The sequence below is a fragment of the Dermochelys coriacea genome, chromosome 8, assembly GCF_009764565.3.
Source record: "Dermochelys coriacea isolate rDerCor1 chromosome 8, rDerCor1.pri.v4, whole genome shotgun sequence".
Classification (NCBI taxonomy): Eukaryota; Metazoa; Chordata; order Testudines; family Dermochelyidae; genus Dermochelys; species Dermochelys coriacea.
In genome coordinates this window covers 75,756,144-75,772,959 of record NC_050075.1, presented here as the reverse complement: position 1 = coordinate 75,772,959, position 16,816 = coordinate 75,756,144, and the positions used below count along the sequence as shown (strand labels likewise).

Here is a 16,816-nt window from a genome sequence, read left to right as displayed (position 1 = left end):
GCAGAGCCTCAGCTGGTGTGAGTTATCAGAATTCCATTGACTTCAATGGAACAATGACAGTTTATACCAGCTGAGGATCTGACCTGCTGGATCCAGTTTGCCTTTAGATATGTGGGTACAGCTCCCATTGACTTGCTCTGGAGTTGTAGCTTATGCTAGAGGGCAGAACTGAGCCCTCTGTATTAACTTGTATTTGCTACACTATAAACAAACAAATGTTCTCATAAATGTACAAACACTGAAAGATGATATTAAAATGTCAAATGCACACACCATGGGGCTTCACGGGATCCAACACAAACGTGTGGGATCTGGAGGCAACATTTACAGCTGCATTTCTACACAGAGAATAGTTCTGTACAGAATCCCACTTAGGGTCTGGAGTGGGTCAGTGGCCTAGTCGCATGCCAAAAGAATGCATATGATTTTAGCAATCTTGATGGCCACCTTCCTCTTAGAGTCCAATCAATTAACTATTTCATTTTTCTAAAACCATCAATACAATTCTGATAATACTACACAGTCTGTTTCCTATCCAGGGCATAAACCTTAGGTTTTTTTCAGAGGAAAACCAAATTATGACACAGTGTAGGTAAAACAATGGGTTAATCAATATGAAGTCTAATTTTCACTTTTAAGACAAATGCTAAAGACAAAGCTGCCTTTGTCCTGAAAAAGCTCAAGTTATGAAGGGAGGTTATCAAGAAGCTTAGCTCCTTCATCCATCCACCAGAAGAAAGCTATGACCTCCAGAAAGTTCTTTATCTAAAAGTTCAGACTCTCTGCAGTTGGGCAGTATGGATATATTCTGGTTGGGCTAAGGCAATGGATGCCTAAGAAAGAGAGGAGACTTATCTCCATCAGGAGTTGGTCCATCACCAGATTCATTGACTGTGGTGCTGAGAGTTAATGAGACGACCTGGAAGTCAGCAGAAGGAAAAATTACTCATGCCCTGTCTCTCCTGGCTTTCTTCATAACTTCATAACTCTTTAATCAGGGAGAGCTGGAGGAAAAAGGCAGGCTCCCCAATTTCCTCAACCATTGCCAAGTGAAGGCATCTGAGTATAGAGCTCTGGGGATGTAAACCCATGAGCAGCAACAGGGAACAAGTCACTGACTCAAACTGAACTGGTCTATGGGGTCTAACAGGGACACATGAGGTGCTAGCAGAAACTCAGGAATACTTGGTTTTCTGGGAATTAGCTGGTGATTGCTGAGTCAGTCTGCAGTAGAGCTGATCTTTCCCTACAAGATATACTGCTTGAAATGAGTGGAGAGAGGATTGTGTCCTTCAGAAGTCCCTGCAACAGAAGCTACTGATACTGCCCTGATGTTTACACAGGCTATCATTACTTGGTTGTACATAGTTACCATTTGCTGGTCCTGAATCACACACTCATAGGCTTGGAGAACTAGGGGATTGCCTAGAGCTCCCAGAGGGTACTATTAAGCTTCTGCTTCACAAGCAACCACACACCCCAAGCTGAGAGGGAGGTGCACACTCTGAAAGCCTGCCGTCAGCATGGGTAGCAAGGAGGAAGGGAGAGAAGTAAATAAAAGGCGCACACATCATGCCAGAAAAGTCTTCAATGAATGGGGTAGAAGGAGAATTCTCTTGCAGTTGCAATCCGTGTCTTTTCCCCAGCTGTCACTGTAGAATGCAGCCCCACAAATTTAAGATGCTCTCCTGCTGGAGAGTGTGAAAGAGGATGGTGGGGACATGGCTATTCACAGGGGAAGGAAGGTGAGAAAAATGGAAACAAGTTTCCTGTTTGTTGTCATGACTAGCCACACTCAGAATATCCCATTCTGTTTGAAAGAGAAAGCAGAGGAGGAACTATGCACTGAGAAAGGGAAGCTGCTTCTAGGAAACCAGCTTAAAAGGGTGAGAAGTGTCTAGCATGCTGGGTAAAAAGGTTTCCTACATATCTTGGAAAGTTTGTGTTAGTGAGCTTCTGGGCATTCTTCCTTAAAAGTGAGATTTTTTTTCACATGTAAAGTCAAGGTATTTTAGGGCTTGTCTACATGGAGTGTTATTCATGATTAGCTGTGTGTGTGGATGCTCTTATTCCAGAGTAAGATAATTTGAACATTCCTATTCTGGAACATAAGTGTCAACATATGGAGTTAATCTGCTTTAAATCATCGTTAATCCACTTTAAATTCACACTTTACCTTATTCTGGATTAATTTTCATGTGTAGATAAACCCTTACATTTGGCATGCAACTCTGTTCCAGCCTTCAAGCTGAATGTATTTTGGGCCACTGTCAAAGGCAATGTAACAAAAGAAAGTTGTGGTGTGGGCATAATCTATTGAAGTATCCAAGTACTTGGAGGGACACTACCAGAAAATAGATTTTCTCCAAGTCTATCTGAAGAGCATGGAAAACAAAAAAGCCAAATAGGTGACAACCCTGAGCACCAAAGGGGAAGCCTCATAAATTCTATGGAAGATGAAGTTTAGCCTTATTTATCACATTTCAGAGTATGGGGGTGGGGGCAGAGTGAATGTTGAGGTGGGGAAGAGGGTGTTAGTGCCCATTAAGGACATGGGAAATACTCGATGAGGCTTGTCAGAGGACAGGGAGCCTCTGTAGAGCAGGGATGATGTTGAGGCTAGAAGGGTTGAGAGAAAAGGCAACTTGAACCTCTGAAAAGGGTCCCATTTTAAACTCTTATTCTTGGGCAGAGCTTTGGGGCTCTCCACACCAAAGATTGCCACAGTACAAAGGTTCACAATCACAAGCAGTTGAGCAGGATGTCAGGAAAGGGGGTCTAGAATGGTGTCAGGGTTCTGGAACTAGGTGAGTGCTGGACCTGGGTCATCTTCCTGGCTATTGCCCTGGAGTGCAGGAGCATTTCCTGCACCAGAGATTGAGAAATCTGAGATGTCAGTAAAGGCAGGATTATGGGTAGGGCACAGAGTGCAGGATGGATCTGATTATTAGCTTTAAGTGAGCCTGAAAGAAGCCAGTTTGGGCAGGTGGATCCTCATATTAAGGAAGTGATCATGGTTGCTAGGAAGTAGGCTAGGCCCAGGTGCTTGAATGAGCCATGGAGGAAAAGCTACACCATGGAATCAAAGTGGAAACACCAGAGAAGAGTTCCTGTGAAGCGCGAGTGGCGAAGGCATAAGCTGTAACCCAACAACGGGGGGAGATGGATGGGAGTATCAAAGATGCAATGCCTGAGCTGCTCATAGCTCCAAAGCAGCAGAAAAGTTAGCCTATAGCTACAAAGTTGTGGGTGCTGGCAGGGATGTGAGGAGGGAGCAGTGTCCTCATCTCCCAGGAGCAAACTGCAGTGGGGAGAGAGTATCAGGCAAGCTGTTGGAGGCTGAAGGAGCTCCAGGGACAAAAGACAGTTGATTACAAGTGAATCAGTTCAGAAATCTGAAGGATGGATTTAAGTGAGGGTTTTGTAACTCAGGACTGTTTTTGGATTAGAGCTTTTCAGTCACCCTCGCTCAGAGCATCTAGTACAGAAATAGTTTTCTATCTGCTACCCAAGTTCTTCTCCCTTTCTTCCTGAACCTCCTCTCTTTAGTGTTTAGACTTTTCTTTTCTTTTCTTAGAGCAAGAGAACTAAGTCAAATGCTTCATGTTTACAAGAAGGAGATAAAAGAAAACCAAAGAAATGTGGATGAGTTGTCATTTCTATACAGACCTTGTCAGCCCCTTTGCCTCCAGACTTCTTGGCAGGTGGAGCCATAATGCTGTCTGCTCTAACTGCTTCTACTGGGACGAAGGCAGAAATGGACTATTTGACAAAGAGAGTCATGTGTATTCGAAGCAACACATCACCCAAGAATCGACACGTTTCCATGACTCCGTTCTTGGAGTTTTTGTAAAGATGCTAAAAGAGTTAAACAAACCCCAACAGAAGAAAACGAATGAAGCGCTACAGTTTCATCTCTTCATCTTACTGATCTAATCTTCTAGTGGAACTGGTTTCCCTCTAGCTACCTCTTTACTTTACAAACCCCTCAAGCTTTAATATTTCCAATACATTGGCATTTCAATGTAATTACCATGCTTAAATATTTTCAGCCACAAAGAAGAAATTATACAGAAGACAGTAAAGCATTGCTTTTAAATTTTCAAACAAGAATGAATTGCTAGAAGCAATTCTTCTACATTAATACTTATGAAACCCATATTCTTGTAAAGCACAGGAAGAGTATTCCTTTCTCAACACCAGCCAAATTACATTTGTATAAAAAAAGCAAGTAATTGCGGGCATTCAGATAAGATGGTGGACTGTACCACACAAATGTCTCTAAATGAACACATTTTATAACAAGAGCACCTTTTTAAAATATAAAATTGTATATGCCTAAAGCTATTTTTTTTAGAATACAAATGGTTATATGTTGTATAATGCAACATAGTTATGTTAAGTTCAAAATGTATGTTGGTACCTTTGGGCTTTTCTTCATGGGTTATTACAGCAAGGGGCTTGGTGAAAGTTTTCTTATTATGCATCATGGCCAAGATCATATCAACATTGAGCGAGGTGCAGGCTTCGTCAGGAGGAATGCACTGTGGATGGAAACATGTGAGGTCAGGGATTCACTCAAAATAAAACACTTACAATATCAGCCAGAGCAGCTGCACAGCTGCCTCATTATCAGTGTTTGCTCAGTATTGTTTACTAAAGAGAAACAGGAGATCTGAACGTTATCAACCTCCCCAAAAAACAATCTATGTAATATACTGGCAAAGAAAACTTATTCTCAGCTAGAATGTCCAGATGTCCCAATATTAGGGGCTTTGCCTTATATAGGACCTATTACTCTCCCTATTCCTGCTCCTCTCCCTATTCTTGCCCCATTCCCTCCCCCAGCCCAATTTTTCACACTTGCTATCTGGTCACCCTATTCTCAGCTGCATCTTAAGATGTAAACTTGCTTTAGTGCTAAATTACTGTAAACTCTATGGAAGTTTTACTATTGAATTGTTGCTGTAATAGTTGCATATTAGGATATCAAAAGCTGACATTAATTACACAGAGGGTCAATATCTTCAAAGAGTTCTCACCCCAGTTTCCAAAACTGCCTTCACTTGTCACAGCTAACTTTTGTACTTATTGAGTAATTGATTTTTCATATACAAATGCTGTGTTTATATGCAAATCCAGGCTTCTATACAAAAATTTGGACACAGATTTACAAGCACAAAAATAAGAGCCCACTTTTGAAAATCCAGGGGCCAGTTCTGTAGCTCACTAGTGCATATATAGTACAATAACGTACAAGTCTTTTCTTATGTTAAAGAACTATTAAAAATAACTAAAATTTTAGAAGTTTACCTAACAGTTCATTTTTTGACAAAAAGATGTATTTGTTGTTACATACTATTTTTAAAGTAATAGTTAGGCAGCAGTCTCTCACAATAATCAAACAGGAAATGTTAATTCTACTTAAATATATTGGAGTGATCATTCAATACAGAGAATTTACTATAACTACAAAAAAGTAACCACACTGAAATCTGGAAAACAAATGTTAACATTTACTTATTTCCCATCGAAGTCCTCCTGAGATGGGCCAACCTTACAGGTCACATATGGATGTTCAAAAACAATTACAATATCTCAGCAGGCTCTGGAAAATTAATGTTAATTTTGTTTATCCTATTGCTATGTGATCTGAATAGAACAGATAAATCTGGACCACTCCCTTAATGAAAAGCAATCTTTGTTTACCACATGTAACCACTTACTGACATTTTAAAGTGGAAAATGTAGACCATGTGATCAAGATTCAGCATAGCTCTGAATAAAAAGAACCTATAAAAATTATCAGGTCCACTGATAAAATGTTAATTACACTAATCTAAGTCTATAGAATCTTCAAATAGAAAAATCAATCCCAGGAACTACTAAGATCTGAACTTGTTTATCTTGTAAACAGTCTCATTTTTTAATCTAAATCTCAAAGCTTAAGGAAGTTAAACTACTGACCTTCGGCAGTCCTTGAGTGTCTTTTTCTTTATTTGTACACAAAGTCAGCTCACAATGAAGAAAGAGCAATGAGATGTTGAATATAGGTTTAAACACAAAGCTAAACCTCTTTTTGTCCATCTGTGCTTGTGGTATAGGAAAGTTCACCTTCTGGACATTGTAGAATTTAACAGATTCATCTTTAGGACAAATGTTTTCTATGATGGTGTAATCAGATATCATATCAGGGTTTGAATATGGTGAAACAAAACATGTTTGGATCGCAAAGCCCAGGGCTCTGTCAGCTTTCGTCACAGAAACCTGCATTTGAAAAACAATTTATTAAAAACTTTTTGTTAGCAGCATTCACATTTTGGATGATTGTGTGGTTTTCAGATGACAGTTCCAATAAAATATTTCAAGCCTAAATTGTGAGGATGTACAGTCTAGTATATACTTAAAGGATGGATGACAAGTTTTGTGGGTTCAAATCCAACTTAGTCATTATCTTGGCATGTGATTTTTTTTTTTTTTTTGGAGGGTCAACCCTCCCTATACTTCAGCCACCTCACCTGAAATATCCAGTTAAGAACAGGTCCACTCAATAGAATGAATGCTATATCTGAATTGCATATATGAACTATATATGAATGCATCCGATGAAGTGAGCTATAGCTCACGAAAGCTTATGCTCAAATAAATGTTAGTCTCTAAGGTGCCACAAGTACTCCTTTTCTTTTTATATCTGAACTGAGTTTTTGGGAAAGGGGAGGGCACTAACATCACTCTCCCAATAAGTTTACAAATCATAGTAGAAGGCTATGGGAACTGATTACAAGTTCCCCTCTGTTGTATCTGCATAAATCTTAAAGGTTATGCATTTAGGGATTAATAACAAGAATTTTAGTTATAAGTTGGGGACGCATCAATTAGAAGTAACGGAAGAGGAGAAGGACCTTGGAGTATTGGTTGATCATAGGATGACTATGAGCTGCCAATGTGATATGGCTGTGAAAAAAGCTAATGCGGTTTTGGGATGCATCAGGAGAGGCATTTCCAGTAGGGATAAGGAGGCTTTAGTACCATTATACAAGGCACTGGTGAGACCTCACCTAGAATACTGTGTGCAGTTCTGGTCTCCCATGTTTAAAAAGGATGAATTCAAACTGGAGCAGGTACAGAGAAGGGCTACTAGGATGATCCGAGGAATGGAAAACTTGTCTTATGAAAGAAGACTTAAGGAACTTGGCTTGTTTAGCCTAACTAAAAGAAGGTTGAGGGGAGATATGATTGCTCTCTATAAATATATCAGAGGGATAAATACAGGAGAGGGAGAGGAATTATTTCAGCTCAGCACCAATGTGGACACAAGAACAAATGGGTATAAACTGGCCACCAGGAAGTTTAGACTTTAAATCAGACAAAGGTTTCTAACCATCAGAGGAGTGAAGTTTTGGAATAGCCTTCCAAGGGAAGCAGTGGGGGCAAAAGATCTATCTGGTTTTAAGATTCTACTCGATAAGTTTATGGAGGAGATGGTATGATGGGATAATGGGATTTTGGTAAGTAATTGATCTTTAAATATTCAGGGTAAAATAGGACTAATCCCCTGAGATGGGATATTAGATGGATGGGATCTGAGTTACTACAGAAAATTCTTTCCTGGGTATCTGGCTGGTGAATCTTGCCCATATGCTCAGGGTTTAGCTGATCGCCATATTTGGGGTTGGGAAGGAATTTTCCTCCAGGGCAGATTGGAGAGGCCCTGGAGGTTTTTCGCCTTCCTCTGTAGCATGGGGCATGGGTGACTTGAGGGAGGCTTCTCTGCTCCTTGAAGTCTTTAAACCATGATTTAAGGACTTCAATAGCTCAGACATAGGTGAGGTTTTTTGTAGGAGTGGGTGGGTGAGATTCTGTGGCCTGCGTTGTGCAGGAGGTCGGACTAGATGATCAGAATGGTCCCTTCTGACCTTAGTATCTATGAATCTTCACTTAAATATAAATGAGAGCATCCATGAGAGGTGGGATAAAGGGTGTTCACACTCTTGATTGATTTCCCTTAGCAACTTTCCTAGGAGAAGCTGGGTAGACGCTTCCTCAGGGAGATCCAAACAAGCTAGGTAAATGCGTAACACTGCAGCAAATGAAATTTGGTGTTGAGAAATGCAAAATCTACACCCTTTTGCCACAGATAAGAGGCTCAGGAGTGTGAAGTGGCCCATTCATCTCATGGATATTCTTCAATTTAAAAAGTACATTTCAAGGTGATAAATGAAGCCAGTAACAATACCTCTTAGATGTGATAACTGTTCTGTTCTTAACAATGGATGTTCTCACTTGCTCCTGAGTTCCTAGATATCTGTATAATTTACAGAGCATGCCCATTCTTAATCCCTCTCCCCAGGTCCCAGTGGTATATACCTCCTGAAAGGACTGAGCACGCCTGTTCCCACAGCCTGGTACAGATTCAGCGATGAAGGGAGGGCAGTAATTAGAAATAAAAAGCAATACATATATAACAGAGGGGGAGAACAGTACAAGCAACATGAATTAGAAGTTGATAATTGATAATGGACGCTAAAGATATGAGGGGAAAGTTCATGGCTGGCAGGGTTTAGCACAATAATGAGTTTCTAAAATATATGTTATGAACTAAAATGTCAGCAGTGGTATAGCCCCATTACCAGATGTAGATGGTAACACTTAATGATGAAGACAGAAGTGTGTAACAAATATATTTCTGTATATGAAAAGAAGCAGGATGATGCACTTGTATCAGATGAGGATGATGAACAATTTTCTAGTCCATTAGAACTAAAGAGGATAACATCTTATAGGACCAAACCTTTTAAAAACTGCAGTCCCAGATAACTTGCACCCAAGAGTCCAAAAAGATTTGGCCGAGGAGATTTCTCGCTCTCTGATAATTTTTAATAAATCTGGGAACACTGGGGAAAAATACTAGAGGACTGGAGGAGTGCTAGTGCTATGCCAATATTCAAAAAGGGCAAGTGGGATGACCTGGGTAACTATAGGTCAGTAAGCCTGAGGTCAATCCTGGGCAAAATAATGGAAAAGCTGATACGGGATTGCATCAATAAAAAATTAAAGGACGGGAATATAATTAATGCCAGTCAATATGATTTTATGGAAAACCGATCTTGTCAAAAAATGTGATTTCATTTTTTGATAAGTTATTATGTTTAGTTGATAAAGGTAACTGCATAGATGCAATAGACTTAGACTTTAGTAAGGTGTTTAAATTGGTACCACATGACAGTCTGATTAAAATTAGCACTATACAATATCGTTAAAGCACACATTAAATGCATTAAGAACTGGATGACAGATCTCAAAGTAGATATCAGTAAGCGAATCCTCATCATATGGATCCCCACTAGAAACATAGGAATTGGTTCTGGGTTTGATACTATTCAACATCTTTACCAATGATGTGAAAGTAAATATCAAATCTGTGGGTGACAAAAAGATTGGCGGAGCGGTAAAGTATGGTGATGACAGAACACTCATGTACAACGATCTGGATCCCTTGGTAAGCTGGGCTCATTCAAACAAAATGCATTTTAATACATCTAGGAACAAGGAATGCAGGCCATATCTACAGAAGGGGGGGACTGTATCCTGGAAAGTAGTGACTCAGAAGGGATTTGGGAATCCTAGTAGACAATCAACTCAACAGCTCCAGTATGATGCTGTAGCAAGAAGGGCTGGTGCAATCAGTGGAAGTATAAACGGGGGAGTAATGTATAGGAGTAGGGAGGTAATTTTACCTATCTGGATGGCACTGGTGAGACTGATGCTGAGGGACTGCATCCAATTCTGGTGTTCACATTTTAAAAAGGATATTGAGAAACTGGAGAGAGTGCAGAGAAGAGCCACAAAAATGATTGGAAGGTTGGAGAAAATTCCTTAACGTGAGAGACAGAGGTCAATCTGTTTAGTGCATCAAAAAGAACGAGAGGTGATTTATTGTAAAATACCTTAACAGGGAGAAAATACCAGATAGGAGAGGGGTCTTTCATCTAGTGGAGAAAGGCATAAAAAGAACCAATGGTTGGAAGCTGAAGGCAGCCAATTTCAAATTAAAAGTGAGGCACGAGTTTTTTGGTTTTTACAGTGAGGGTGATTAACCAGTGGAACAAACTTTCAAAGGAGTTAGTGGATTCTCCATCTCTTGATGTCTTCAGATGGAAACTGGATCCTTTTTTGGAAGGTTTGCTTTAGCCAAACTCAAGTTGTTAGGCCCAATACAGGGGTAACTGGGTGAAGTTTAATGGCCTGTAATATACAGGAGACCAGACTAGATGATCTAATGGACCCTTCTTGCCTTAAACACTATGAATTATAACATTCTGAATTTCATCCAGTAACCAAGTGATTTTAGAAGAAAAGTAGGTGAGCAAGGATGAGCAAAAAGTCACCATATAAGAAAAGAGATAAACAAGATATACAGAGACAGCATGTGAGATGATTACAGAATTAACATATTGATAAGAAAAACCAAAGCAGAGATAAAGGAAAAATGCACAAGTGATTACAATAAAGAAAACAATTCTTCTAGAAACAGAATCTACACAGGAGAGACAAGTACCAGGTCATTAGATTATGCATGAGTAATTTATTGATGAAAGAGACAGACATTTTTCAAACAAACAAAATACAATGTTTTTTCTATCAGTGGAGGATGGAGGAACAAATGCCTTAAACAGATACTAAATTTTCCATTGTGCAGAAAGGAGAAACAGAGGGGAAAAAAAAATCAAGCTCATCCAGGACAGGTGATAAAGAAATTAGGGTATGTGTTTGAAGAAATAACTCCAAGACCACACAAATCCAGAGCCAGAGGGATTCATCCCAGAATGCCAAAGGAAGTTGACAATCATTGTCCAAGTAAACTAATACCTTTTACTTTAAAAAAAAAAACCCGTAACTAATGTTGATCTATTTTAACTTCAATTTCTTTTAGTGTATTTTTCACAATAGAATTGTAAAGTATTTGAAAGAAAGTAATTTGTATAGGTAGAGGCAACTAAACATTTACAGAAGCACATAAAATGAACTGTTACACTAACTGAAAGTACTAAAAATCATATTTGAATATTGTTCCCAAATGTGTTTGTTAAATATCACTAGTAATTACTGCTAGAAAGATGTACTTCTGTTTAAAGACGAAAGAAAAGGAGTACTTGTGGCACCTAAGTCTCTAAGTTAGTCTCTAAGGTGCCACAAGTACTCCTTTTCTTTTTGCGAATACAGACTAACACGGCTGCTACTCTGAAACCTGTTTAAAGAAGGTTTGCTTGTATAGTGGACCTTATTTTCTAATATCTTCTAAGTATATGGGCAAGCTCTTGTGATATTCTCTTTTCATTCTACTTAGTGGGTATCTTACTAACAAAGATGCATATCCAATATAAAGATTTTCACAACATGTTAACAACCACTGAATAAAAATAATAATTTGTAAAAAAAAAAAAAAAAAAAAGGGAGGAAGTTTGACACCCGTTTGGTATACCAAAATGTGACTGAAAGTGGCTTAAAGGTGAGATGAAGTTATGATGACACTGTTAGACCCTTTCTTCCACCATGTAACCTGTGAGGGGAAGGGGAAGCTATAACTGTTTTGTACATAGCTTCACCTGAGAAATGTAGCTAAGCCATATTTTTGTATAAAATGAACTCATTCCTCACTGACAACTCTTTGTACCAGTGTTTGTAATTATCCAATAAAGGTCTGTAAGAGTTAAGAGACCAGATTCAAATACTGTTCCATACCGCATATCTGACCAGAATGACAGACTTCTTTTAGTTGGATTTACCCATTTTGAGAGGATTTCTTGGTCTTCACCACTAAGGATTATCTTATTAACCTACGATGTCCCTTTTGTGAAACCACAGAAGTACACATCTGTCAGAGAGGCAATCACACAATGCCAGTTTACTGCAGGCAAGCACAAACTTGGCTAAATTTACATGGCCTTGCGGAACATTTTGATTAATCTGAAAGCCTTTCAAAGTTTGTTACCTCAACATAAATCTGTCCATTCTCAGCAACAGAGAAGAGTCCTTGTGAAGGAGCGAGGAAGAGGTCTGTTTTATAAAGCTCCATGTTGAAGGTCACATTGCTGATAGGGGGTTCAGGAGGCACAGGATTAAGTGAGCGTTTGCCACCCTCTGCTTGGTGGAGTGTGCAGTTAAACTAAAACAAACGAAACACAAATAAATCCCAGAACTTTTGCCCCATGCAACCCTCCAGTAGGGTCATATGTGATGGAAATGAGAGCAGAATTAGGCCCAGAGCTAAAAACTTTAATTTCAATATAAATATAAGGTATTACATACCACAACTATTTCAGGCCTGCTTGGAAAGGTAACATCTGCTTCATCAGTGTCTCCTGGAAATCCATTATCACCCGATTCCACATCTTCATCATCAATTCCCCAACCACTACTCTCCACTGGTGATGACAGCTGAATAACAATCTACATAAAGGAAGTGGAAACTGAAAGCTTTCCTACAAAGGTGATTGTGACTCTCTTTTCATGTTAATTGTTTCTTCCTTTCTTCAGAACATGAAGACCAAGAAGTTGTGACAGCCATCCCTGCAGCCCAGCACTAAGCTTTTAAAGTATGTATACTATATATGCGGAATAACCTTCAGTTTGTTCCCAGATGTCAAAACCAGTAGAGTCACAAAACTGCTCTCTATGTTGGAAAAGCAGCCTGGGTATTGATATGTAAATGAGCATACCAGCAGTCCCACTCTGCTTCTGGTATTTCGGTATCCAACGCTGCTAAAAGAAGTGGTTCTCTGAAATGGATTAACATACCTTCCAACATTCAATGACTGACTCCTGGAAGAATCACAAAGTTCTAGCGGGTAACAGGATTTTCTCCTGTAAAAATCTCTGTATCCCTCCACCCTCCCCTTTATTTATTTTTTAAAGGCATAAGCCAGAAAACTTGCTATCCCATTTCACATTTCTCTCTTCTCTGGACCCCTACCTGACCCCTCTTTCCCCCTCTTCCACTCTGTTTTCTCTTTCCTCTGAGACACCTTCTCTTTGGTGCTCCATCCATCCTCCGTCTGCTTTTCTCTCTCTAACCTTCACCACTCAGCTTCTGTGTTTCCCCATCTGCTCCTCCATTGTTCTTTTGCTTCTCTCACAACTTCAGCTTTGTTTTTCTCAGATATAGCACAGCTTCTAACAAGTGACTTTTTCTTCTGAATTGTTTGGACATCTCACCCTTTTTGTAGACTGTTGAATCACCTTTCAGCGGGAATTCTCCCAAACCCCTGAAAGCTCAGGATATTGTACAGTAACGTGGAGCTCCAAATCAGTTTTTTTTACTGAGAGGTGCTCAGATCAGTTTTGGTTTGACCCACTCTACAGACTGTGTCCAGACACAAAGTTTAGATTGAGATGTGTATTTTCCACAGTTTTGGAGTGTTTAGATTCAGGTTTTTGGTTTGGGCCCATCTCTAAGTCAAGAGCTATTTTGTCTTGCCAGTACAGAATAGTTTTAGCCAGGCTAGGTCTGATCAAGTGGCTGTAGCTATCCTTGGGTTTCCTTTATTTGCCAGGGATACTGCAATGTGCTCAAAACCCCCAAAAGAGTAAAACACATCAGTGCTTGTTGGCCTGGCCTATATCTATTCAAGTTCACAGCGCAACTGCTGTGCAAGTTCTGGTTGTAGAAAGCCTAGAAGCAAAGTGGTATTCTTTCTGTGGTCACTTACATATCCGTATCCAGATTACGTTCCAAGTATGCAGCTGTAAGAGAATTCTGAAACCAATTTTCAAACTGGGGGGCCTATCTTGGATGTTCAGATCAGCACTTAGCTATCTAGATACCCACACTGCCCATTCAAGTAGTTGTTTGGGTACCCACGTTGGGGAATTGAATTCTGTACTTGGATTCAAACTTGAAGTCAAGGCCTGTCTTGCACACAAATAAATGAGAACTGAATATTTATTTTAAAACACATACTTGTAATGAGGCTAATGCTCATGTGAAAAGTAATAAGTGACAACAGCATAATCCAGAGAATAAACACTCTTGAAAGCACATTTAAGGAGTTTATTCATAGAGTCCACCAGCCTTTCATTGTGGAAGATTTGGGTTCAGGTATTATGTTAGTGGACACAGGTGAAAGTGTGTGTTTTAGTGGGCACTTGTTCCATTGTAAAAGAGCACTATACAATTTGCCATGACCAGCAGTCTGTGCTCAGGAAAAGCCCAGGCCTTCCCTGAATGGCAAAAGAGCAAGATAGAAGGCTGCACAGATTAGACCATTCCCCTCAATTTCAGCAGCATTATTTATTCAAAATTATAAAAAAAAAGTTACCTACAGGAGTTTTAATTTATGTAAATTTATATTTTCTTTTGTGATCATACATTTTTGTTGCTATATCAGCTCAGGGCTAAGTTGCGCCAGTAGTGTGGGGTACTGCAGAGTTGCCCTGGGGGAGCTCAGGGAAGACTTGTGCTTCCCTCTCCCAGCAGCATGGTGCATGAAGGAAGGCTGCATAATCTTTTGGAATAGTGTAGCTAGTTCCCCACAGTGCACCTGGCTTGCTCCAATGCCTAGTGCGGAAGAGGGGAACACACACCCATCTCCTCCCACTCTCTTTGGGATGTCATGTGCACCCAGCAGCACACTGAGGGAGCAGCCTTGCATTTTCTTAAGTACATGGACTGTAACTGTGACTGGCCCTAGACTGGGTATGAAAAGATTGAGAAGGAGGCACACCTCCTCAATACTCATACTAGGGCCAGTCACAATTTGGTCTTTATAGCCTTATGGGCCATAACACACAGCAAAGAAAAACATCTCTCCTTATAAAATACTCACAGAGTTAAAATAAACTATGTTATCCAAGGCATAGCCTATCTGTTGAGTCCCACAGCTGTGCAATGAAGATTCCAAAATGAAATGGGTACCATTCATCTTCGCTTTACAGGCAGGATCTAGTAGTGAGAGTTCTGTCCCTGTGTAACCATTAGCCTAAACAATGACATTGCATAAGTGGCTGAAACCTCGGTGAAAATGCAATTGCATGAGATACATACATACAAGTTATACTCTTATTTTAAGCAGAGCTTAGTATATTTTTACATGATTGTTAATAAGATTGCCATTGAACTGCATGTCCTGTGACATTTACTACAAAATACTGCCACACAATGACATTAGTTGTTGGAACAACAGAGGGGACAAGCATCACATGGAGTAAAAAAAGAAAAAAAATAGTTAAATTTTCATTCTAGTATGAACTTCACTGTTTGTCCAAAACTGAAGTTATTTTTTTTTTTAAAAAAAAAAAGCCTTATTCTGTACAAGACTTCCATCCACAATGTAAATTATTCCTCCCTAAGGCACAAACAACTTCTGTGTAGATGGTGGGTGGTAGGAGAGCTGTAGATGCCATTTTTTTAGGCATCATAGTGGATGTCCATCACAGTCCCAATCTCTAATCTCTTGCATCCACCAATTGCCTCTTCACATTTCCAGTTGTGAAGAGCCTGTAGAACCACGTCTACAAATTCTGGGACAGGCCAGAACCCAGAATTGGGGGGGAAGAATTTTTGCCATATGTTTCCCCTTCAATCTGTGGGTTATCTGGCATGTGGCTATAGGTAATGGCTGGATATCAGGATCTGGCCTTCTGTAAAGTGTTTCACAGTCTGGGATTAAGAGAGCAGACTAACCTGCAGGGAGTCTTTTTCTACGGCAACAGTCATCATTTTGTCATCACATTTTACTGAGAGGGCTACATCAATGCTTCCCTGAACCTCTTCAGGTTCTTCAGATTTTTGAAGCAGTTGCTCATAGAAACGACTCATTATTGTGTCTACTGTATCCCTTGATAAGGAGATTCCTTCTCCCATCTTATCATGCCTTCCTCTGTTAATGTGAAAAGGAAAACCCAGGCCGTCGCTTAATGTGGGCTCCTTCAGAGCAGGCAGAGGGTTAGTACCGAGCAGTTCGGTCAGCTCTGGGGGAAGAAAAGGGTGGTCTTCGTCATTCATCTCTTCTAGAAACAGAAAAGAGTAAATCAAATTATCATAGAAGATTAGGGTTGAAAGAGACCTCAGGAGGTCATCTAGTCCAACCCCCTGCTCAAAGCAGGGCCAACCTCAACTAAATCATCCCAGCCAGGGCTATGTCAAGCCAGGCCTTAAAAACCTCTGAGGATGGAGATTTCACCACTTCCCCAGGTAACCCATTCCAGTGCTTCACCACCCTCTTAGTGAAATAGTTTTTCCTAATATCCAACCTAGACCTCTCCCATTGCAATTTGAGACCATTGCTCCTTGTTCTGTCATCTGCCACCACTGAGAACAGTCTAGCTCCATCCAATTCGGAACTCCCCTTCAGGTAGTTGAAGGCTGCTATCAAATCCCCTCAGCCTCTCCTTGTAAGTCATGTGCCCCAGCTCCCTAATCATTTTCATTGCCCTCTGCTAGACTCTCTCTAATTTGTCCACATCCGTTCTGTAGTGGCGAGTCCAAAACTGGACTCGGTACTCCAGATGTAGCCTCACCAGTGCTGAATAGAGAGGACTAATCACTTCCCTTGATCTGCTGGCAATGCTCCTACTAATGCAGTCCAATATGCCATTAGCCTTCTTGGCAACAAAGGCACACTGACTCATATCCAGCTTCTTGTTCACTGTAATCCCCAAGTCCTTTTCTGCAGAACTGCCACTTAGCCAGTCGGTCCCCAGCCAGTAGCAATGAATGGGATTCTTCCATCCTAAGTGCAGGACTCTGCACTTGTCCTTGTTGAACTTCATCAAATTTATTTTCGCCCAATCCTCCAATTTGTCTAGGTCACTCTGG

At 40.2% G+C, this 16,816-nt stretch overlaps 1 protein-coding gene across 24 annotated transcripts in view; it reads right to left on the bottom strand.

The window, feature by feature from the left end:
• The window catches only part of TGFBR3 (transforming growth factor beta receptor 3), a 182,572-nt gene that overhangs the window by 18,277 nt on the left and 147,479 nt on the right, over positions 1-16,816 (bottom strand). For 19 of the 24 annotated variants that reach the window (XM_038412920.2, XM_043520067.1, XM_043520068.1 and 16 more), the window contains 6 exons: positions 15,683-16,008; positions 14,826-14,978; positions 12,310-12,450; positions 11,993-12,166; positions 5,968-6,267; positions 4,424-4,544 (listed from right to left, as the gene is read on the bottom strand). In XM_038412920.2, coding sequence (XP_038268848.1) covers positions 4,424-4,544; positions 5,968-6,267; positions 11,993-12,166; positions 12,310-12,450; positions 14,826-14,978; positions 15,683-16,008 — 1,215 coding nt within the window. The remainder of the gene's footprint in view (positions 1-4,423; positions 4,545-5,967; positions 6,268-11,992; positions 12,167-12,309; positions 12,451-14,825; positions 14,979-15,682; positions 16,009-16,816) is intronic. The other 5 variants (XM_038412921.2, XM_043520078.1, XM_043520065.1 and 2 more) reach the window with 1 other exon arrangement.